Genomic DNA, 23,769 nt, shown 5'->3' on the forward strand with positions numbered 1-23,769 from the left:
GCTGAGGACAGGAGCTCCAACTGTAAACAGAACATCTCGGATTCACATAGAAGAAGACTGAACTGGTACATCGGACGCAGACCCCGCACGGCGTTTACAAGCGCTCAGGTAAGCAACACTGGTGCGTGAGTTTGGCGTACATTTCCCGATTTCTAATCGATAACAATAAAAATACATACTATTATATCGGTATTACTTTGGAAGCTTTGTTCAAATGATTGTAGCCTATTTGTCACTACTTGTCAATGTTCTCCTGATGTTTGTGCTTTTCAGATCGAGATCCTAGAGAGCGTGTTCATCATAAACTCCTACCCAGGTATCGACATCAGAGAGGAGCTGGCTCAGAGACTACACCTGGAGGAGGACAGAATACAGGTTTGTCTACCTGGACCAGCACAGTTTAGTTTAAAGCCAATGTAAGATATCTGTTTCATGAGAAGCCCAATCATATTCTACAATGTTAACCATTTTATTGTATCAAGCCTGTTGTGTTGCTGTATCCAATAGAGACAATTATTGATTTGGAATATAATCTGATTCTGACTTTTTGTCCCCTCTTATCCACAGATCTGGTTTCAGAACCGCAGAGCCAAACGGAAACGCTCCGACAGAGAGTCTCAGTTTCTCATGGTGAAGAAAGTCATTTCTGGTCTCAAGACAAAAGAGGAGGAAGAATAATGAACACTGTATTTGTCTATTTCTGTCTGTATATCTTTCTCTGTCAGTGCAATATTCTGATAATTTATTTATGTGTGAATGACGAATTGTGTTTTATTAATAGATTAATAAATTAGATAATACTATTGTTCTGTGGTGTCACATTGGATCAAGTCACTGTAATGCTTTTTTTTTCTCATTCTGCCTAATAGCATTTAGCTCATTAAACCTTAGATGGCTTGTGCAGGGACAGGTGAAACAGCCCTTGAGGTTACAGGTTCTCTTTTCTCCCCCATTTCATATCCTGTGGAGGCTTCTGAGTTAAGCGCTTAACTCAGCCACTGCTTTTTGTTGGGACAAATACCCAGAGAGGAACCAATTTGTCAGCGTCAGAGCTATGTAATTAAAAGTGGATGGTGTGAGAGACAAAGGAGTATATCGGGGGGAGGCAGCCAGCCCTGCAGGCCACAGGAAAGACGGGTGCTGGGCAGTAGACAAAGAAGACCTGCCCCGTCGCTTGTTTACACGGCCAGTTGTCATTTCCTAAACATGGCTATGCATACATTTTGTTTGTCTTTTCACATTAGTTAACTCTCATCACAAACTTCTGTTCCACAAACAGGGATGCACTTCCATCCTCCACGGGTGGTTTTAGTTTTGTATCGATCACAAGGGGGTGCTCATGGCATCTCTCTTGAACTCTCCTCAAACCTCTTTTAAGGTCCCTCAAGAGCACTCAGAAAACATTTCCTCTATTAAGATTTGAGAGAAAAATTATGTTTTTCTTTTTCTTTCATAATGTTCTCAATTTGCCTTTTTCTCATTCTGTTTCTTGTTGGATATACAGCAATGCCTAACCCCATAATAGGTGTATGGTTCAGTATTTGCAAGAAGTGTTCTCTTTTGCGTCACCAAAGGGGAATCTTTCTTTCTCATGATGACTTCAATGGTAACACAAGAGCACCTGAAAGGGGAGATGGCTGTAGCTGTTCAGAAAATGAAGCTTTCCCATGCAGGTTTGGGGTAAACTCCTCTTTGATCTTAATGTCATATGTTTGAGAAATTGGAGAAACTTGGTGAACAGGGTCGTCAGTCATGTAACCCTTGTTTTGGAACAATAAAACGCCTTCATGTCATGTGGGCCTGAACATGTGTAGGGAAAAAAAAGTTTTCTGTAATGTGTTCTAGATCTTTTTTTTCTTTTCATATTTGATAAATGAGATAATTTGTGTTCATTAACTAAAGTCAACTTATACATTCGTTCTAAAGGTATAGTTTATAAGGTAAGGTAGTGAAAAGGAACAACTTTCATCCTTACAGGGTAGTACGGCACCGCACGTCCAATAGTTTCTGTGCCTGGGGCGCTTCAAGGTGTTAGTAGGAATGGGGCGTTAAGAACTTGTATTGTGTTTGCAGCAGAGAACGCCTATACCTCTACAGTTAAGTTTCGACTCGATATTAAACTTTCTTTCTGGCGGATGCAGGAGGAAAACAGCTGATATGCTGCCATTGTTGCTGCAACTTATCAAACTCTGAGGGACGTACTTGTGTATCCAAGTGGGCTGCGCTACGGGTATAGGTCTAGAGCCCCACCTTGCGGGAAGTCAGTCTCTTCGATAACATCTGAAGCTGCTTGATCCAGAGTCGTGATCAGATGGTCTTGATGGACTAGAGCGGGGATGGCTGCGCGAGCGAGACTATTTTACCTACTTACAACTTTATACCTATTCTTTAACAACTTTTCTGCGTCGCCAGCCACTGGCACCAAGACAGAAACCTCGGAAAAATGCAACTATAAGGTAAAACATGACAATTATCCGAGATATGCTGACAGACACTGCGTCTGAAAAGTTTTAGTGTGTCTTCGAAACTTTAAACTCGTAACCGCACATCTTGCATTCCATGTTCAATAGTGAGTTAACATGTCAATATAGAAAAATATAATGGCGCCGCGTAAATCTTGAAATTATTTTTCGAAGACGTCTTCAGGTTATATTATTTGGCCTATCTATTTCCAGGCCGTTGATGTGACCTACTGTATCCCTCACTTGCAAAAGCCTACCTGATGTAGGCTACAGCGGTGTTATCTGTGAACGCATTAAACGTTTATAATAAAGTAGGCCTAAGCCGTTGAACATTTTGGGGTTGAGATTATTTACGCGACAGGTTTTTGTTTAAAAAAAATTCTCACCAATTTGTTCAATTAATTGTCCCTTCCAGCCACCTACTTCTAATTTGATGAAGTAAAAAGTAACACAATCTAGATCAATAACTCCTTAAATTAAAGATCCCTAGAGGTAGGTATGCTTTGAAATGAATTACTGTTAGTAAATATATTAAAAATAGGATATTACCTGGCTATCCTATTCTTAAATTGCAGTAAGCTAACAAGCACATCTATTTCTATTTTCCCGAATCCACGGGTCTGGTCTGATGTTTGGGCAGTATGCTGAATACCCTCACCCCTTGCATTGTATCGTTTGTTGTCTTTTCATGAGCGGCGTCCGCTTGTTTGACTGTGGCCGACGTGCTATTGAGTGAGTGATTGCCCCTACAACGCATTGTCTGCTTGGGGAAGGGTGGCCTTTGAAGTGATTCCCCATGGGAAGCGCAGGGACTGTTTGCTCTATTAAAATTCCTGGCCACTTCCTCTGTCGAACCACAGGCCACCTCCCTCAACAGCCACTTCAAAGTCTTTGAGGATGGTAGACCTATTGCTGAAGGAAACACTTCAGAGTGCTATTTTGCAGGTGTCAGGTAGTATTTTATTCATCCGAATCATAAAGTTACATTCCCATTGCGCGACAAAATTACAAACCTGCCAGCCAAATGCATATCCTAAGTGAATAGCCTACCTTTAGCTTCCACATTAGGAACTATAATATCACACTAACGACATTACAGGCAAATGATTCGTTTTCCTATGTAGGGGGTGTAAGCCTATGTTCATTGTAGGCATTGTTGAATGGGTATCGTTCAATTGATGTTGAAGCTTAGTAGTGTCCTAGTTCCCATGCAGGGGCTTTAAAGGGGACCGACAGCCCAGCTGAGCGCAGCCCGGCTGAGCTGGGGTCTCCTTGAAGGCTGCGGAGGGTGGTTGTGAAGAGAGGAAGAGAGAGGCTGGCCCTGGATTAAAGCTCTTGTCTTCCGGGTCTCCTAGCGCCTGGACTTCAATGCTAGTTTTGTTCCAGGCTCACCATGGGGCTCGCTAAGAAGGACGACTACAAATGTATGTGCAGCGCTCTCTGAATGAGCCAAATCCCTCCCTTCCTACAGGAGAATGGAGGCTGCTTTTTCAATACATGGCTTTTTCCCCCCCATAATTCCCCCAAAAGAAAAAAGAAGGAACACTCCAGTAAGCCGGTGCTCATTATGGGATGGATATTAGTAGCTGTGTAATCCTATTCCCACACATCTGGATATGAACTGATGAATTCAGTCAGCGGCTGAACGCAACATCGGCCAGACTCCAAAACATACGTCCACGAATTATAAAGTTGAAGAGTGCAGCAGAGCAGGTGTTCAATAGTGGTGGGACTGGGGGCTTCGGGAGATGTTCCGGACATCTTTTTAAGTCCAGGACCTAGTTTGACCTACTTTGAGAGTCAAGTAATAGTAATTCAATCATGAAATGTTCCTTCTTTAGTGGCTTTAATCGGAACCATCTATTTCAGTTCTGTTGTTCTGATTCCTTCCCAGTGGTAGAGAAGGACCTGCCTGTGACCGGTGGTGTGTGTATGAGAGAACGAGTGGTTCTGGGCTGTGAGTGTTGTGCTCCAGTCCCCATCAGTGACCCCGAGTCTGCCTGGGATTTACAGTGTTAGAGACACAGCCAGGGAACAAGGGGAATGTTTTACAATGTCCCCAGACGTACACAAACATGGGGCCGGCCAAGACTCTTTCGAGTGGTGAGCCTGGGATCCTACACAGCCCCTGGCTTGACTGCACATGTGGGACAGGACACCCTCTCTCTATTTCCCCCCCCTCTCTCCCCCCCCCCCCCCCCCCCCTCTCTCTCTCTCTCTCTCTCTCTCTCTCTCTCTCTCTCTCTCTCTCTCTCTCTCTCTCTCTCTCTCTCTCTCTCTCTCTCTCTCGCCCGTTATATATTTAATCAGACCTTTAAGGGAACACCCCTATTATTCTGTCTTGTAACATCTGGCTGCATATGAATGATATTGGGGGGTGCGTCCACGGTGTGCAGGGAGAGCGAGGGAGCGAGGGAGAGAGAAGGTGAAAGAAAAAAAGAAGAAGAAAGTGTGTGCAGTTCATGTACGGAGGGAGGGGACACGGGTGGGGGGTGGACACAAGTTATTCCTGCGCTGTCCTTCTGGGAAGCATTGAAAACCACCCAACCAGCCCGTAACCTTGGAAGCAGTTTTGTGTGTGTGCTGTGGGAAAGTCTCTGGTTGGTTAGTTCTGAATCAGGGGCCGTTCTCCTGGCCTGGCCTGGTGAATGAGGGACCCACTGCCTTTCAGATGCTCTGCTGCCTTTGACTGGCGGAGTCCCGCTGCTTAGGAAGAAAGGCTTGGCCTCCCTGGTAAACGGGAGGTATGTTAAAAGTGAATTAAAAGTGCAGAGTGTTTGTTGTCCCCAGCAGGGTGCAGCTGATCGGGCCCGTCGTGCTGTTGTCACAGTGAGGCGGAGTGGGGGGGGGGGGGGTTCTGAAAGAACGCCGCTCGTAAGTGTTACCAAGCACAAAAAATGAATTATTTCAACACGACGAAAGCCACATTGTTTGGGTTTGAGGAGTTGACAGTTGTTTTTTTAATTATTCTTTTTATGATTTGTGAATTGTGTGTGATGGCCGTTAACCCCCACACACATCCGCACACACACAAACACAATTGTTTGGACTTGCGATGGACCAACAGCCCAGCCTAGCCCAGGGAGATGACTGATGACTCATTGCTGCTCCTGACACATTGAAGTCATTACAATCAATTAGCTGCTCCTTCCTCCTACCTCATCAAGGATCTGCTGCCCTAAGGCGATTCCTGCCAGCAGAACTGGAGAGCAGAGGTTGAGATTACGCAGTTGGCCTCTTCAAAGGCTGCAGGGAACATTGAGTGGACATGAAAGTTGACCCAGACGGAACACTGGTGTGATGCTGTATGTAAAGGGTGGCCGAATCGAATGATTTTGTGTTGCAAAACTATATTGCATATCCTGTATCTTATATACATGAAACATACATTTAGACGTGGATAGAAGCTTAGCTCTAAGAGTTTGCTGATGTGTGTGTGTGTGTGTGTTGGTGCAGCGTGGATCTATATCTCCATTAGCCTCTCCATTTGCCGTGCCTCAAATTGCAGCTTTTCTACTTTTCCATTAAGGGAGCAGGCTCGTGTCCTGGTCCTTATTCAGAGCTTGAAGCCCCTGGGGTCGCCCAGCATTCTTACTGCATGAAACACTACACTCCAAATCCCACAAGCCCTCTTTCTCCCCATGAAGAAATGTATTGTGCAGTAATGTCATCTGGAAGATCGCTGCACTGTGAAACCTGGCTTAGTTGGCAGGGAGTGGACAGGATGTCCTCCTTTTTTTTCTCTAGATTTCGCGTCACTTCTGAGTCGGGGGCCAAGTCTGGGGCCAGTCCACTGTTCATTGTCCCACCTCAGGAAAGAGTTTCAATTTTCTTGGGAGGATGACAGAGGTTGAGTGACAAAGCTTGAGATGAAGACTTCATGTGTGGGGTGGTGTGCTCCCATTATCCATGTCCAAAGGAAAAAGTCGATTTAGTGCTGTGTAAAGTTGACTAACTCTCTCCTAGGCCTTGTTTAGATATTGGCAGCTTGTTGAAAGACATGCCTTCACATGTTCCCTCTTTCAGGCACCAATGCTGAATGTCACACAGGAGTATTATGCAAAACCATTGCGTAACGTAAGGAAATAGGTCAATCCGATTTCTAGACAATAGTCACAGTGCAGGTTCCTGTACCTCAGCGGAATGAATTGTTTCCTGTCGCGTCAATTAAGCAACAAATCAGCTGCAAGTAATTGTCCAGGATGTTCTCAAACGTCAACAGGACATCGTCAAGTACACACACTCTACATTTGAGCTCCAAAACCACGTCAGAGTTCAAAACGCTTTCGAGCAGAGTAGAGTAGACCAGCTCCATAGGCTCAGACGACCTTTGGTTTTTGGCCAGCAGACTAACACTTCCCCTGGGAGCAGGAGGAGGGGGGGAGGGAGGTGTCCACTATTCATCACTGTGGGGATGTTGGCTGTCCTCCTTCAGGGGGAGAACCAAGGGTCAACTACAGCCACGTGTGGAGAGAGCCTGGAGGTCAGATGTGAAGATGCTTCTCCATCTATCTGCTCCACAAGACTGGTGGTCGGAGTGTGTGGCTACTGTGTGTGTTTGGTTCACCCAGGAACGGGAGGAATAGATGGTTTCGCTATTTCATTCAATTCTTTTTCCATTTGGAGAAAACTGAAGGTTCTAAACTGGAAACAAAACGTTTTTCCCCCCCGAGCCAAGATGTCAGCAAGGGAGCAGTTGCTGGGTTCTGTGGGTGACTGAGTAAACTAGAAGATGGTGTTTGGGGCCGGAGAACTCATCAGGTTTCTGATGAGTTGAACAAAGATTCCCCAGCTTTCATAGAAGGACAGGATTCATGTCTGTCGAAGGTATGAGGTACGGCGAAACGTCTGTGTTCGCTTGCACTTGGCATCTTCTCACTGGGGTGTCGTTAGGGCATACCTCTCCACTTCGGTGATTTGTCTTTTGCTGAAACCCCTGGAGGCCCAAAGCTTTGAATTTGTGTTTTTAGTTTTTGTGTGCGTTCTTCCAGAGCAGTTTACAACGTGCGTGTGTGTGTCTGAGAGAGAAAAAGCGCAGACCAATGTGCGAACAGGCTCGACTGTGCACCGAAAAAAAAATTAGTTTTCTGTAAGTTCTTGCTCAGTAATGTCATAACATGTGGTAGTGCTTCAGCAGGTCGCTGCGACAGACGTTGATGGGAGGGAAACAGGAAAGACATTAAGGAAAACAAAGTCAGAGTCAGGGGAGAGAGGGACCAGCCAGATCGCCTGAAGCATCTGATCAACCACCACAGTCCAGAGGCCCCCCTCATCACACTGGACAACTCTCTGCCCCCCCCCCCCCCCCCCCCACACACACACACACTCAAACACATGCACACACTCTCACCCACACACAAACCCAGACACACACACATGCTCCTTCTCAGCTTCTCCAGTGAATTTCCCAAATATGTGATTTCAGACACAAAGTCACAGAGGTTAGGCACAGGACGTTCAGTTTAGCGATGTTGTAACAACGTGTTCTCCATTTAGACTTTGAGCCTCTTAAGCCTTTTTTCTAGATGGGTGCTAAATTTTACTCTACTGTCCTCCAGTGACTGAGCACACTTTATTAAGCACGGAGTAAATCTCCGCGGCCTGCTTTCTTCAATCATGCGAGCGGACATAAAGACCTCGACGTAAAACCCAAATCTAACTGAGTCGTTTCCCGAATACGGTCCACACATATCACCTCAGAGGATGTCAGCGACGATCAAACCAGGTTGTAGGTTGCAGGCGCTTCCCCGGCTACGTATCTCTCTTTACGTTCTCCCTCACGAGATAAAACCTTTGAAAGAGGACTCTGCTTTCCAAGTTGTTTTTTTCCAGCTCCCTGGATAACAGGAGGTCTTCATTCACAAAGCAACCACATCCAGACACAAACGAGCATCAAACGCTCCTCAGCCCTGGCTGCCTCCAAGGCTCCTCATCAAAGCTGCCCCCCCTGTTTCAAACAAGCTGCAGCGATCAGGATGTGTGTAATTGCTGAGGCTATAAAGACCAGCTCTCGAGTCGAGTGGAATTGCCTAGATTTGGGACGTTGATACTTGCTCGCCCCATGGGTGCCACATGCTGACCTGAGGGAGATGGATTGTGGGACGGCAGAGGAAATGAAACGACTGAAAGACAATGCAAATTGGACCACTGGAATATCGACTTGGAGGGCGAAAGACTCACGTTGCTCACAGGCACCTGTTTCATCTCATTGGCCTTTTCTTAGTAGAAGATGTCTGGTCGTGGAGGAAATCCAGCCAGCCGGCCCAGGGTAAGGAGTGATGATTGATTAGCATTGCTAGACCTTGATAAAGGACACACAGCCAGTTGTAGCAGAGAGGAGGAGAGCGAGCGGGGCTTGGAGTCTAAAATGGGAGACACATGTTGTGGTAATGAGAAGAGTATGTGGGATTACAGGAGAGCGTGGAGAGGCCTGATTAGGCCGGACGCTCCCACAGAGGTACTAATTTCCTCCTTTGGAAGGACTGGGGTAGGGCTGGACCTGGGGTAGAGCTGGACCTAGGGTAGGGCTGGACCTGGGGTAGAGCTGGACCTGGGGTAGGGCTGGACCTGGGGTAGAGCTGGACCTGGGGTAGGGCTGGACCTGGGGTAGGGCTGGACCTAGGGTAGGGCTGGACCTGGGGTAGGGCTGGACCTGGGGTAATGCTGGACCTGGGGTAGGGCTGGACCTAGGGTAGGGCTGGACCTGGGGTAGGGCTGGACCTGGGGTAGGGCTGGACCTAGGGTAGGGCTGGACCTAGGGTAGAGCTGGACCTAGGGTAGGGCTGGACCTGGGGTAGGGCTGGACCTGGGGTAGGGCTGGACCTGGGGTAATGCTGGACCTGGGGTAGGGCTGGACCTGGGGTAGGGCTGGACCTGGGGTAGAGCTGGACCTGGGGTAGGGCTGGACCTGGGGTAGGGCTGGACCTAGGGTAGGGCTGGACCTAGGGTAGAGCTGGACCTGGGGTAGGGCTGGACCTGGGGTAGGGCTGGACCTGGGGTAGAGCTGGACCTAGGGTAGGGCTGGACCTGGGGTAGAGCTGGACCTGGGGTAGGGCTGGACCTGGGGTAGAGCTGGACCTGGGGTAGGGCTGGACCTGGGGTAGGGCTGGACCTGGGGTAGGGCTGGACCTAGGGTAGGGCTGGACCTAGGGTAGGGCTGGACCTGGGGTAGGGCTGGACCTGGGGTAGGGCTGGACCTGGACCTGGCGTGTCTCTCCAGCCACCATCTTGACTAACAGGAGCAAATCTGCTATGTTGTAGTGTTTATCTAACTCTTTATCTAAATGTCCCCTCAGGCATGATTTTCTGTGATTATTGATCCGGTGTTAGGAGGGACTTGTGTCCCGGTGTGAGACTGTTGATGTTTCTCCACAGTAACCCTCCCACCGTTGTTGTTTTTTGATCTTCTTGGCATTTGGACAAACAGTGTAAATAAAACCCTCAACATTAGTTTATTTTCACTTCTGGGAGTTTTGAGGCCTTTGGAGCAAATCATTTGTTGAAATCAATGTGTTATTGCTGGATAACTGACATCATAGTTAAGCAGATACATGTGAAATTTTCTTTGTGTCTTTTTTTGTTGTCTTCTTTTTCATCTATCTCTCTCTCTTCATGCCAGTTGTACAGTGACTCGACACAAGGCCTGTTCCCGCACGCTCTAGCCTCGTACCACAGGGGTACGACACCGTACACACATGAGCCCAACAAATGTTACTGGGTCATTAGGAACATGCCACCCCCTGCCCCCCTCGCCAAGCCCCCCGCCCCCCTCACCAGGCAGTAAGATTAGTAGTTACAAAACCATAACCCCCTCACCCGCCCGCCCCTTACCTCCCCGGGTCTCCCTCCCTCCCCTCCCTCCCTCCCTCCCCTCCCTCCCTCCCTCCCTCCCTCCCTCCCTCCCTCCCTCCCTCCCTCCCTCCCTCCCTCCCTCCCCTGAGAGCAGCTGTGAGTGAGGGGGCTTTAATGAATCAGTGCCGGGGATGGATCCCCATCACATCTGCTCTCCGTTCAGTCAACAGGAGATGATGGAGCCCATGTTTCATCTGAGGAGAAGACACAGTGCCGTACCGCCCCCCTGGAGAAGAGGGGCGAGTGGAGGGACGGAAGGGTGGAGGAGTGGGTGGAGGGTTCGAGGGGTGTGTGGGTGGCGGGACGGAGAGCTGTATTGAGGGGTGGAGGGGTGTGTGGAGGGGTGTATTGAGGGGTGTGTGGAGGGGTGGAGGGGTGTATTGAGGGGCGGAGGAGGGGTGTATTGAGGGGCGGAGGAGGGGTGGAGGGGTGTATTGAGGGGCAGGGGAGGGGTGTGTGGAGGGGTTCCCAAGCAGGGATCAAACACATAGTTCCCCCTTCTCTTTCCAGATCTCTCAGCTGGTGTGTGTGGAGTTGTTGTCTCCATCTGGCTTGCTGCTAATGGGCTATTTAAAGAGAACCATCTCCCCTCATAACTCTGCCGCCCTGCGTATGTTCTCATTCGATTGATTTCAGGTGTGAAGTTGGCTGCCAGAGAAAACAACAACAGCCAGACTTTGATTCTGACCAGAGTCATTTAAACACCGGTTGTGACCAACCAACAAACAATACACCCATCTTTATCATGAGCAGCATTATAGTCTTTACCTTGCCCAGCTCCAACCCTCACTTAGCTAAGCAGCCATTTGAGCAATATCCTTTTGAGTGGAGAAGAGGCACTGTGCTGAAGGACGAATGTTCCGGAAAGGTCTTCTGGTGCCTCAGGGGGCTGTGTATGGGAGAGACGGGCATGTCTGTGAAGCAGTCTCTCTGCCTCACCCTCCTTTCTCTCCTTTTCGCTCTTTCTCTCCTTTCTTCCCTCCCTCCCTTCCTCCCTCGCCCTCTTTCTCTCTCTCTCTCTCTCTCTCTCTCTCTCTCTCTCTCTCTCTCTCTCTCTGATGATCTAATTATTGTTATTATTCAGACAGAAGGGAAGATGGAACACCTGGTTTCAGACGGTGCCTTTACACAGACAGACACACACACACACACACACTCACACACTCACACCAGTCTCTCACCTGCTGCTTGGCTCTGTTGAGACTCGTCTCACTGCTTTATGACTCCACGGCACGCCAGCCTCTCATGCAACATCCGGCGCACCTCGCACACAGCACCCTCTCCTCCCTTTCCTCCCTGCTTTTATCTTAGTTTTTATCTGCTCATCGTCGGCCGTGGAATTTCAGGGAATCGTTTCAAGGAAATTGTGCCGTTTGAATGAGAGCGGACGAGGCCCCATCAATTCCCATTCAGAGCAGTCTCAGTCCTCTTGACTGTGCCTGCCTGTGCCTGTGTTTGGGACAGTCTATGTCCCCTGTAGCCAGGATGTGTTAGCCGCTGTTCGAGGTGACCCGTGCTCTGACCCTCCTGTCACCTCGCTGCCAGCAGGAAAGCACCTCCGAGGGGGAGGGGGGGGTTTATGGAGCCCTGCCGCAGCCCTGGGCACCGCCCGAGCTGTCCATTTGATGTTTTTAAGACTTCTGTTGACTCGTTATGGAGGGGGAGAGGGAGGGATTACTTAAAAGTATGAGAGCAGCGACATCAGACAAAACACGAAAGTCTTCATCTTCAACTCCTAATATCCATCTCGAATACAATTAAAAAAGGCTTGTTCTGGTGTGTGCATTCTTCGGTTTATGACAGCTGTGGGGGATACTTTAAAGGGTGTGTGTGTGTCTGGCTGAATGTGGGCTTGTTTGTGACGCCTGTGTGTGTGTGTGTGTGAGACTGTAAATGGTGTGTGTGTAAATGGTGGGAAGGGAGGGTGTTGCAGGGGAGCGTGTGCGACAGGCTTATTAGCAAGCGTTGTGCCTTACCAGCCCCCCACCACCCCATCCCCCCCCCCCCCCTCCTCCCTTTCCGCTGCTCTGGAGGTGTGAGGCTGTAGACGGCGGCAGTGGGGGTGTGAGGCTCGAGGTTGGGTCAGGGGGAGGGGTTTAATGACTGTGGGTCTCTTGTGATGGTTGCAGGTGTGTCTGGGGGGGGCCCGCGCAGCTGCCCGTCTGCTGTGACCCCCCCCAGACCCCTGCTGGGAGCAGGGTGTTAAAGCCCAGGAGAGCAGAGACCAGGCCCATTAGACAGCCCCTGCGGCCCGCCTCCCGACACCTCGCTCTGCCACAACCCCCCCCCCTCCTCCCCCCTGCCAGTAAACACAACGTCCCTTCACTGACATTTGCCTATTAGAAGGACTGGGAAGGGGCCCCGTAGGGACTTTTGACTTTACGATAGCATTCTCAGAGATTCAAGTATGTCCTCTCCTTGGAAGGGAGCTCCGTGGTGATGCAGCAGGAACGTGCAGCTGGAGTGCCGACCTGACAGAAGCTGTTGAATTGCGGGAGAGGCTTGTTGGTATGACGGAGACTTGAGGCCCCAGTTCTGGGTTCAGTGGAGGTGCGCGAAAGCAGAGAGAGAAAGTGAGGAAGCGAATGGCTTCAGTCAAACTGTGGTCCTTTTTGTCTCATTTCTAACCCCTCTTTAACATCTGCTGCAGGTCTGGACTGGCCTGGGGGGTGGGAGATGGGAGGGGGGGGTTTGTGTGGGGGTTGACCTGGCTGGAGGCCTTTTTAATACACTTCCTGGGAGGAGGGGAACATGGGGTACTGGAGTTTTATTGGTCTTGGTACATTCATAGACAGAGCTATAAACCTTATAATGAATGGCGATTCTCTTGGACAAGCATTCATTTAAATCCATATTTAATCAGTAACTGGATTCATAAAATCACTTATACTGTGTTTTCCAGCCAGTTGTTTCACAGTTCCACAACATTGTCCCACAGTTATCTGTATTTGTAGTAAATTCCGGTCTCTCAGTGGAGACGCCGGGTCTTGTCCCAGGCTTTGTCTGGCTGCCTTGTCAGGGTTAATTGTGTCGTATCGTGCCCTGCTGATAAGGGCTTCCTCTCTCTGCACCAGCCTGATGGGGGAGATTAGATCTCTGATGGGGGTGTGTGTGTGGGGGGTTCTTGTCTGTTTCTGCCAGCCTGCTTCTCTCCCCCCCCACCTCTCTCGCTCTCTCCTCTCTCTCCTCTCAACTCTGCCAACCGGCCTTTCTCCTCTCCCCCTCTCTCTCTTCTGTCTGCCAGCTTGTTTCACTTCCCCTTTCCTCTCTCTCCTCTCAACTCTGCCAGCCGGCCTCTCTCCTCCTCTCTCTCTCTCTCTCTCTCTCTCTCTCTCTCTCTCTCTCGCTCTCTCTCTCTCACTCCTCGCTCATCTCTCTCTCTCTCTCTCTCTCTCTCTCTCTCTCTCTCTCTCTCTCTCTCTCTCTCTCTCTCTCTCTCTCTCGCTCTCTCTCTCTCCTCTCTCTCTCCCCCTCTCTCTCCTCTCTCCCCCTCTCTCTCCTCTTTCCCTCTCTCTCCTCTCTCTCCTCTCTCCCCCTCTCTCTCCTCTTTCCCTCTCTCTCCTCTCTCTCTCTCCTCTCTCTCTCCTCTCTCCTCTCCCCCTCTCTCTCCTCTCTCCTCTCTCCTCTCTCTCCTCTCAACTCTGCCAGCGTCTCCTGTCTTTACACATGCTCCCTATTGAACCCATCCCGACATAGTGTACACCATATGTCATTAGATACATTCGATTATATATTGCTATATTTTTATATGTACGTATATTATTGTCAAATATATATGCATGTTTCATGGAGAGTAATCTGATAATACAAGTATCGGCTTACTCTTGATCAGATACATGTCAGTTATGTAATGTTTTTGTCAGCCTTTGCTGGCTTTGGTCTTTGTTGTTGTTGCTGACGTCCTCTCTGTCTCTGTGCACAGGTGCTCCAGTCCAGCTCTGACGAGAGTGGCCGCAGGCTCGGGATCACGCTCCGCAATGACAGTGAGTAGCCTTGCATGCATTGGAACCAGGCTCAAAACTCAACAACTCCAATACGTATCGTTCAGATTAGAAGCGCTCAAAGTATATCATGTCCGGAGAGAAGAACTCTTCAACAGATCTGTTCTGAACAGAAAAATGCCATTCAGTATAATAATGAAATATGAAAGTTTTCCAAACTTTCAGGCATTTTGACTCCTTGTTTGACACTGAGGGAGTGTTTTATAATCTTCCCAGCCTCAGTGGAGAACTCCCATCCCCCATGACCCCCAGCCCCCATCCCCCAATCCCCCCATGACCCCCAGCCCCCATCCCTAACTAACCTTTGTTAGTCCAGAAGTCAAGTTTCTCTCCTGTAGCCAAATCCTGCGTTCCCCCCAGTGGTGGCTGGCCTTTGTCCTTGACTGCTGGAGGGAACGGCTTTGCTCCTTTTAGCATCACAATCAGCCTGAGCTCAGAGGGTGGGGGAGGGGGGGGGGATGGGGGGGGGGTGGCATTGTAGGGGGGTGGGCGTGTGCAGGACACGACTGGCTGCTCCTCTTCCTTCCTCTTCCTCTACCTTGCCTCTTTCTCCAATGAGATGCCTACCGGGGAGGGAGGGTGGAGGGGAGTGTGTGGGGAGGGGAGGAAGGGAAGATATGGAGGAGGAGAAGAAGAGAGGGTGAGAAGTCGCCTTGCTTGGCTGGACATTGCCACCCCTCCGTATCCCGCTGAAACAATGTGTCACAAAGTGCTGAAGAGTACCCAAACCAAAGCGGCCCAAGCAGCAAGGAGAAGGTCACTGTTATGGAGAAAAGCTCCTCAATAATACGATATTGTGAAAGGCCTCGGTGTATAGCTCCATTGAAATCTTTGGAGCGATTGTTTCGATGACCCAACCTCCAACCTCCTCGATAATAATAAAAATGTGTGAAAGGCCTTCGGATATAGCTCCACCGAAATCTTTAGAGGAATTGTTTCGATGAACTATTTTTCTCTCTTTCTCTCCCTTTCTCTTTTGTCCCCAGACTGCTCCCTGAACTGGAACCCGCTGGGGAAACACGCCATCCATGAGGTGACCAACGTGACCTTCAGCCACTTGGCCTGTGACAGCCAGGCTGCTGTGGTGGTTCACTGGATGCCCAGTCCCCTAGGTACAGGATTTCACTCTCCTCTGTCTGTCTCTCTCTCTCTCTCTCTCTCTCTCTCTCTCTCTCTCTCTCTCTCTCTCCCTCCCTCTCCCTCTCTCTCTCTCTCTCTCTCTCTCTCCTCTCTCTCTCTCTCCTCTCTCTCTCCTCTCTCTCTCTCTCTCTCTCACTCTCTCTCTCTCTCTCTCTCTCTCTCTCTCTCTCTCTCTCTCTCTCTCTCTCTCTCTCTCCCTCTGTGTCTCTCTCCTCTCTCTCTCTCTCCTCATGGTCAGGACCCATGAGGTTGTGCCTGTTCCCTCACCATGCCTGGTTGCTCACAGGGCAGTGATTTATCTTCCGTGTCCCCGGACTTGAGCTGATGGGAAGAGAGGAAACATGAGCTAGCAGAGGAGGGAGAGAAAGGCCCGGAGCTTCAAAGCCCTGAGCTGTGCTGCTCTGTCTGTCCTGATCAAAGAGCCAGGCCCTCCTCTTCCCCTCCTCTTCCCTCCCCTCCCCTCCCTCCCTCCCTCCGTCCGCCTGTAGGCTTACTCCTTAACCCTGACTGTCACACCACCCTGGCCGAGAAGGAAGGGATCCATCCCTGCACACACACAATGCCGTGATTTGTCTCCGGAAGAATGTGTGTGTGTGTGCGAGAGAAAGGAGTGTGTGAGGGTGTGTCTAAACGAGTGTAGAGAGTAGAGTTCAGTGTGCGCCCATGCATGCGCGTGACAGAGACCAAAGAGACAGGGAGGGAGGGAGGGAGGGAGGGGGGGGGGAGGGAGGGAAGCCTCCTTTGCTTCCGGGATGGGGGGGTGTGTGGGGGGGTGTCTGTTGAATCCGTAACGTGAGCGCCTCAGCCCCGGCCCGGTGACAATGAGCCCTGTTGTCTTTCGAACCCTAATCCCTCTGGCTCAGGACTCAACACTGCTCAGGTGGGCCCACAGAGTAGAAGCACATGCAGAGGGGGAAATGGCACAGGGAGAGAACAGGAGAGGGAGAGGGAGAGGGAGAGGGAGAGGGAGAGACGGGGTGAAGGAAAGAAAAATAAAAAACGGCCTGCGAAAGATGAGAGAGAGAAAGGGAGGGGAGGGTATGAAAGGCTAACTGCATATGAGAGGAGAACATGCCTGAAGACAGCACAACCAGTTGGACAGCTTTTGTGTGTGTGTGTGGGTGTGTGTGTGTGTTCGTTTCCGTGATCTTACCCTGGGTGTCTCGGCGAGTATGTTGACTGTGCAGCCTGATGCTATCAGAGGTGGTGTGGAGTTACACCCGCCACAAAGAGACCGGGCTCTTTCTGCTCCGCTCCCCACTGGGGTAATAGGAACCACACGGAGAGTGTGTTCCTGTTTGTGTGTCTCCGCGTGTTTGTGGAACAGAGTTCTTCATGTGCATGTGTGTGCTTCTGTGAGTGTGTGTGTGTGCGCGCGTGCATGTGTGTGCTAGAAAGCGAGCCTGTGTGTGTGTGTGCGCGTGCAGACACGAGTGTGTTAGGAAGAAAGAGAGAGAGCGAGTGTGTTGTGCGCCGCCGCCGCATAACGATAAGACAGAAATGCAATTAGAAGAGAGGTGTGCTGGCACACACAGAAGGGCATGGGAATGCTCTGCTGGCACGCACAGTCCTGTGGCACGGCCAGGACAGCCTCTTCTGCACAGTCACATCATGGTACTCATAAAACACAACAACTTGGGGGGGGGGTTAAACTGTCTCCTTTTTGCGTGTGTGAATTTCTTCGGACTCCCAGGAGTTGCAGCCTTGGAAAGTCTAAAGTTGTGCATGTAGACACAACAGTGTTAAGTGCAGGTTACTCCCAAGTTCTGAGAGGCTCCAAGTAGCAGCCTCCTCCTGTGCCCCACCCTGCTCTCCCGCCCTCCTCCCTCCCTCCCTCCCTCCCCCTCCCTCCCTCCCTCCCTCCCTCCCTCCCTCCCTCCTCCCTCCCTCCCTCCCTCCCTCCCTCCCTCCCTCCCTCCCTCCCTCCCTCCCTCCCTCCCTCCCTCCCTCCTCCCGCCCTCCCCCTCTCTCCCCTCATGGTCTTTCCATTTCCATCCTCATACTTCCATCTGAATCGAGGACTAATCTGAGCAATGCTTTTGCATGGCAGGTTTTCCTGCTTTTTTGGTTGCACACAAGTTAATACTTGGGCCCTGTTTGCTCCTGGCATCAACATGCATCTTGGGTGATCCCATCCCAGGTGGACAGCTATAGGCCCAGGTGTGCGTCCTCTGCTTTAAGAACTCATTTGCAGGCCAACGGCGGCAAATCAGCATTGGGATGCAAATGGAGATGATGTACTTGTGTGTATAGAGATGGGAAGTGAGATACGATCAGAAGAGGTCAATCGAAGGCAGGTGGAAATGCATTGTAATCCCAAGTGAGACCCGACTTACTTCGAGACGTCCCCTTGTGATCGGATCACCCAAGACGCATGTGAATGCTAGGTGTAAACAGGGGCTCTAGTTAGCCTCAGGCTAGCTTCGTCCATTTCCACCATTTCCATTCTTGTCTCGGAGTAATATCCGCTACAGGTAGTCCACACCACACTTTAGGAAGCACTGCCCTGTCTGACCCAGGTGTGTGTCTGACCGAGGTGTGTGTCTGACCCAGGTGTGTGTCTGACCCAGGTGTGTGTCTGACCCAGGTGTGTGTCTGACCCAGGTGTGTGCCTGCCCCAGGTGTGTGTCTGACCCAGGTGTGTGTCTGACCCAGGTGTGTGTCCCAGGTGTGTGCCTGACCCAGGTGTGTGTCTGACCCAGGTGTGTGTCTGACCCAGGTGTGTGCCCGCCCCAGGTGTGTGTCTGACCCAGGTGTGTGTCTAACCCAGGCGTGTGTCTGTCGTCAGGTATCGAACACATCAAGGGGTTCAGGGTGTACCTGGAGGACAAGAACCCAGAGGGGAAGCAGTGTCAACACATGATCCTCAAAGAGCCACGCCAGCTAAACTTCTCCTACAAGAACGTGGTGGGTAACCTCGACCTGGGGACTGTCTGGAGAACGGATGGGAAGATAGGTAACAAACATGTCAGACCAATGGAGCAATAACCTGTGGGAAAAGACTCTGCGGGCAGTGTGAGGCCGCAGAGCCATTTTGAAATATTGTTCCTTTTTTTGTTGCTCTCGGTCCTTTACGTAACATATGAATGTCACATTCACATGAATGTCACATTCAATGTTCCAAGGTAAGCAGTAATGTGAAACGATTGAGAAAATCAAATGCGTGTATTAGTCTGTCTTAGGATGTGTTTGTTTGATGCAGAAGACGATTCCTCCTGCTCATTGTGTGGTGTTTATGTGTCACAGAGGTTGAGCTCGCAGCCCTTTCCTGGCCTGGCCTTTGAGATGGACTACATGGTCCGGGTCGTGCCCTTCCCCACCTTCATGAACGATAGCTTCTTTCCCCCATCCTTCCTCAGGACCAACTGTAAGCCTCCTCGACCTTCCAACTGTTTGTGTGTATGTACGTGTGTGTCTGTGTGTGTGTGTGTATGTATGTGCACAGCCATGTGCGATTGTGTGTGTGGGTGTGTGGTTTTACAAGGCTCACAAGAGTGGTAGCTGGGAGTGTTGATGGAGAATCCTGTTCTAACCGGTTCTGTCTGTCCTCCACCCCCCCCCCCCCCCCCAGCCTGCGAGGTGCTTCTGGGACCAGACAACCTTGTATGCAAACCATGTGAGTTCAAATATTTCCTCTCATACTGCTTGACAGATACAAGGTAAACAAGGCTATTTTTGCTCTGGATCATTAACTCTGTCTCTCGTTCTCCCACCGTTCTCCAGTCTGGAAGCCTAAGAGCCTCAACATCTCCCAGCTTGGCTCCAGTCTGCACGTGGCGTTTGACCCTGCCCCCTCCACCTTTGGCTTCAGCATCTACTACCTGTACTACAAGCTCCGCCAGGAAGGCCCCTTCAGGTTGAAACGCTGCAAACCGGTAAGAACTTCAAGCAGAACCTCAGTGAGGATACCGGATGTTTTTATATCGGACATGGAGGAATTGGTGGTGTAGTATGACCTGGTCTAGTCTGGTCTGGTCTTGTATGACCGAGTGTCGTCTTGTATGACCTGGTCTGGTCTTGTATGACCTGGTCTAGTCTTGTATGACCGAGTGTCGTCTTGTATGACCTGGTCTGGTCTTGTATGACCTGGTCTGGTCTTGTATGTCATGGTCTGGTTCTGTACGGTATGGTAGGAAAGGATACTGTCTGCATAGCTCTGGTACACCGGAATGTTCCACTCTGAAGTACCTGGGCCTCATGGGAGATGACAGATGACCCTTCATTCCTCTCGGACTGGGGTCGACACACTCACAAGGCCCACACACAAACACACACACTCACAAGCACCCCCCTCACACACACACACACACACACACACACACTCACATGCCCATCCCCCTACACACACACACACACACAAACAGAAAGTCAGTGCTAGAGTGTTTTCCCAGCCAGGCCTCATTATTCTGCAGCGCTGAGTTTGGGAGGAGAGAGTTCTCAGGCTGCAGCAGAGAGCTATGGGCCCCTGTTGGACTGTCCCAGCTGCTGGGAAAAGCACGTCAACTCCCCCGATCCTCCTGCGGTCTCCATTGATCTACCCTATCCCGTGGTCTGCTTCTGGTTCTGACCAATGAGGAGAGCTCTGAGCCCCTTGAAGGTCTCGGTGATACCTTGACGACCAATCTGTGAGCTGCAAACACTGGTTGTTGTCCAAGATGCCTACGTCCCTTTGTGGAAAATGGATGCTCACAGAAACCTCCTGGAGAAGGATTTTTCGGTTCTCAGGAGCCATGGGGGAAGATGATCCACAACCTTCAGGGATGTGGAGCTGGAACAGGCCGTGTCTGTTCCTGTCATCACGGGCAGGAGCAGGGACAGAGGATAGACGAAGCTCCCCTGGGCTTGTCTGGGTAGACCGAGGTACTCCCAGTCCTTCTGTTGGAAGCGCTTGGCCAGACCCCTCCTCTCCAACCTGGGCAGGGCAGCCGTGTCACGGTGCGGATCGGGCCACGTCCGCCGCCGAACCTGTGCGTTTATCCCAACATGGCGGAACTCTGTTTAACGGCCCGTCGTTTGTGTTTTGCAGGAATTCACTTTGCCTAAAACAACGTGTGTCCTCCAAGATGTAATACCAGGGACTTATGCAATAGAGGTACAGATGATCACGCACGCAAAACAAACGAATACAGCACACACACACACACGTCATTAAACGGGACGGCTCATTTCTTCTTCTCTTTCTTCATCCCCCAGCTGAGAGATGACAGCAACAACACCAGGAGACAGGCTCAGTACCATGTCAGCCAAGGTAGGAACACACACACACACACACACACACACACAGATGTCAGAAACACCACATCCGATATTTTCGAGTTCCCATCATACTTCATACTCCAGACTTACTACAATACAGTCAGTCTATGACATTTTATTCATTCCGTAGTATTACATTCACAGTATTACATTCTAGAGATGTACAGTATGTCACAGTATTACATTCTAGAGATGTACAGTATGTCACAGTATTACATTGTAGAGATGTCCAGTTCGGATGGTGACTTTGTTCTCCTGTCTTCTGCAGTCCACTCCCCGTGGGCGGGGCCTATCCGAGCCATGGCCATCACCGTCCCGCTGGTGGTCATGTCGGCCTTCGCCACACTCTTCACTGTCATGTGTCGCAAGAAGCAACAAGGTGAGTCCAGACTAACGGTAGACCAGAGGTTAAGGAGAGGGAGGGAGGGACTGTGGTCTTCAGGCCTGGTTAGATGCTCCTGAAGTGACTCTTCTGTTTCGAACTGGGGTGGTTCAGATGAGGCTCTGGACACGGTGCTACTCCTCTACCAGGCTTGGTTCTTCCTCCCTTCCCTTCATCTCTGTCTCCTCACTGTGTTCGAACACAGAGAACATTTACTCCCACCTGGACGAGGAGAGCTCCGAGTCGTCCTCTCACGTCACGGCGCTGAACGCCGACCGACCCCGCCCCAGACCCAAGGTGTTCGTCTGCTACTCCTCCAAGGACTGCCCCAAACACCAGGACGTCATCCAGAGCTTCGCCTTCTTCCTCCAGGACTTCTGTGGTTGTGAGGTGAGGCCCACAGAGGTGGTTGGATGACAGATGAGATCATTATAAAACGTAGTTTGGTCAGCATTTGTTGTTCATGTAGCAGGTGGACTTGCAATATGACTGATGTGGATACGGTGCCACCTACTGGCTAATGTTGGGAAATGCCACTTTTAATGTTACAGAGTTTCAGTACGTGTCATTTCACTTTGATTCAAATATAATTAATCCCGGAATGACAGTCATAATTATTTTTGGAAGAGACAGTACCACTTATTACCCATAATGATCTTGCTATGTTTGAGGTGTACCAGAGGTGATGCTGCCCATTAAAAGTGTACTGCTGTGTGTCTATAACAACCATCTGATATGACACCAGTTGTAAAAAAAAACGTGATTCCGCTTGTCAACCAGCTCATGAGTAGAACGTGTGTGGATGTGCGTCTAGGTGGTGCTGGACCTGTGGGAGCACCTGGAGATCTGTAAGGAGGGCCAGATGTCGTGGCTGAGCCGGCAGATAGACGAGGCTCACTGCATCATCACTGTCTGCTCCAGGGGCCTGAAGCACTATGTGGAGGTACCTAGTCACCGCTCTGATTACCACTGTCTGGCAGGAAGCATGACTTCATGTACACTGTTGTTGTTGCTCTTTACAGACTGAAAGGTGCAGTTAATTTCCTTTTTTTTATAGAAGACAAAACTATGGAATAACATAAAAGGTTTTATGTATAGTTTATACGTATTTGACGTATAAACAGTATGAGTGTCTAATTTCTCATGTGTTTCCACCTGTTGTAGAAGAGGAGCCGTAAGGGCAAGGCCCCGGCTAGCCGAGCGGCCTCCGGCAGCACCGGTTCCCCGGGCGTGGCTGGCTCCGGCGGCGCCGAGCTCTTCATCGTGGCCGTAGCCATGATCGCAGAGAAGCTGCGCGAGGCCTGCCAGAGCTCCCAGGACCTGTCTCGCTTCATGGCGGTGTACTTCGACTACTCCCAGGAGAGCGACGTGCCCACGCTCCTCGGCCTGGCGCCCAGGTACAAGCTGATGGACCAGCTGCCCCAGATGTTCTCCCGCCTCCACTCCCGCCGGCCCGGCCCGGCCGAGCACGAGCCGCAGCCCCTGAACGTCTCCAAGAGGAACTACTTCCGGAGCAAGTCGGGCCGCTCGCTCTACGTGGCCATCTGCAACATGCACCAGCACGTGGCCACCGAGCCCGACTGGTTCGAGAGGCGGCTGATGCCGGCGCCGCTCCCCGCTCCCCCTCTCCCGCCCCAGAGCCTCCGCACGGCCTCCACCTCCGACTCCGTGTGCAGCTCGGCCACTCCTCCCCTGGAGAAGTTTGACTCGGGGCTGGTGCTCAACGAGGTGGTCTTCAAGTCTCCTTCGGAGGGCGAGGGGACCCTGAGGAGGAATGTTCTGGTGCTGTCCCCCAGCCTCAGCCTGGGACACTGCTCCCTGCCCGGGCCCGGCTCCTGCCAGGCCCATGGGGAGACCTCCGGGGCTGGGGGCCCCTCCTCGCATGGTCCGCCCCTTAGAACCTCTCCCCAGGGGGACGGCTCTGCCAGCCCCCCTGAGATGCCCCGGGACTCGGGCATCTACGACTCGTCTGTGCCGTCATCAGAGCTGTCCATCCCCCTGATGGAAGGGCTGTCCCCGGACCAAGCTGACACCTCCTCCCTGGCCGACAGCGAATCCTCCTCCTCGGGACTGGGTAAGACTCCTCCCCTAGGCGCGTCACCTCGTTGGGGAAATCCGACCTTTTGAGATGGCAGAGTCAGTTAAGCTTCCTGTTTTATTTATCTGATGTTTCCTGCCCACTTACACTATCTGTCTTCTATAGGCTCGGTTTAACCCGATTCTATCAGTAGCCGTGAGAAAGGAACATCGACTAAGGAACAGCCTCCTGTCAGTGGGGGCTGCTGTATGTGGAGCTTGCCTAACTATAGTCGTGTGTGTGTGTGTGTGTGTGTTCCCAGGAGACGAAGAGCCCCCTGCTGTTGGTTCCCTGCATTGCAGCGTCCCCACCGTGTGTAAAGCCGCACTGCACCCCCACCACCACCCAGAGCAGAGTGAAGGACTGACTCCTGTAGCACCCTTTTAGTGGGCCCTCCCCCCCCTACACCTCCCCCCACCACACCTCCCCCCCCCTGAACCTCCCCCCACCACACCTTCCCCCCCCCTACAACTCCACCCCCCACCACCCTCATGACTCCCTGGGCTGTGTTCCATTCCGGTGTTGTTCCCTCCACGTCACCATTCAACTGAAAGGGAACAAATAGAAATTGAATACTCCCCTGTTCACGAGGGGAGCTCA

General features: G+C 51.0%; 2 protein-coding genes across 2 annotated transcripts; both read left to right on the forward strand.

Annotated features, from left to right (window-relative positions):
* On the forward strand, positions 1 to 678 carry hesx1 (HESX homeobox 1; the record flags this gene model as incomplete). The annotated part of the gene is made up of 3 exons (XM_067245707.1): positions 1 to 108; positions 274 to 375; positions 568 to 678. Coding segments are annotated over 3 exons (321 nt in total), but the record flags the coding sequence as incomplete, so codon positions are not given.
* Positions 679 to 2,285: 1,607 nt separating this feature from the next.
* Positions 2,286 to 23,563, forward strand: il17rd (interleukin 17 receptor D). The gene is made up of 14 exons (XM_067243353.1): positions 2,286 to 2,456; positions 14,236 to 14,296; positions 15,301 to 15,426; positions 18,243 to 18,361; positions 18,701 to 18,821; positions 19,026 to 19,070; positions 19,178 to 19,329; positions 20,481 to 20,546; positions 20,648 to 20,702; positions 20,979 to 21,089; positions 21,298 to 21,482; positions 21,907 to 22,035; positions 22,257 to 23,166; positions 23,432 to 23,563. Exons 1-14 carry the CDS (start codon positions 2,337 to 2,339, stop codon positions 23,554 to 23,556), a joined length of 2,325 nt encoding a protein of 774 aa, XP_067099454.1. The 5' UTR covers positions 2,286 to 2,336; the 3' UTR covers positions 23,557 to 23,563.
* Positions 23,564 to 23,769: the final 206 nt, after the last annotated feature.

The sequence above is a fragment of the Osmerus mordax genome, chromosome 1 (assembly GCF_038355195.1).
Source record: "Osmerus mordax isolate fOsmMor3 chromosome 1, fOsmMor3.pri, whole genome shotgun sequence".
Taxonomy (NCBI): Eukaryota; Metazoa; Chordata; class Actinopteri; order Osmeriformes; family Osmeridae; genus Osmerus; species Osmerus mordax.

What these genes read in the sequence shown, in the direction of transcription:
- il17rd (XM_067243353.1), top strand. Translation starts at nt 2,337, where the DNA reads ATGGCTGCGCGAGCGAGACTATTTTACCTACTTACAACTTTATACCTA. An exon ending in CAGGGACTTATGCAATAGAG is followed by an intron (nt 20,547 to 20,647) that starts GTACAGATGATC and finishes TTCATCCCCCAG; the next exon opens with CTGAGAGATGACAGCAACAA. An exon ending in GCCTGAAGCACTATGTGGAG is followed by an intron (nt 22,036 to 22,256) that starts GTACCTAGTCAC and finishes CACCTGTTGTAG; the next exon opens with AAGAGGAGCCGTAAGGGCAA.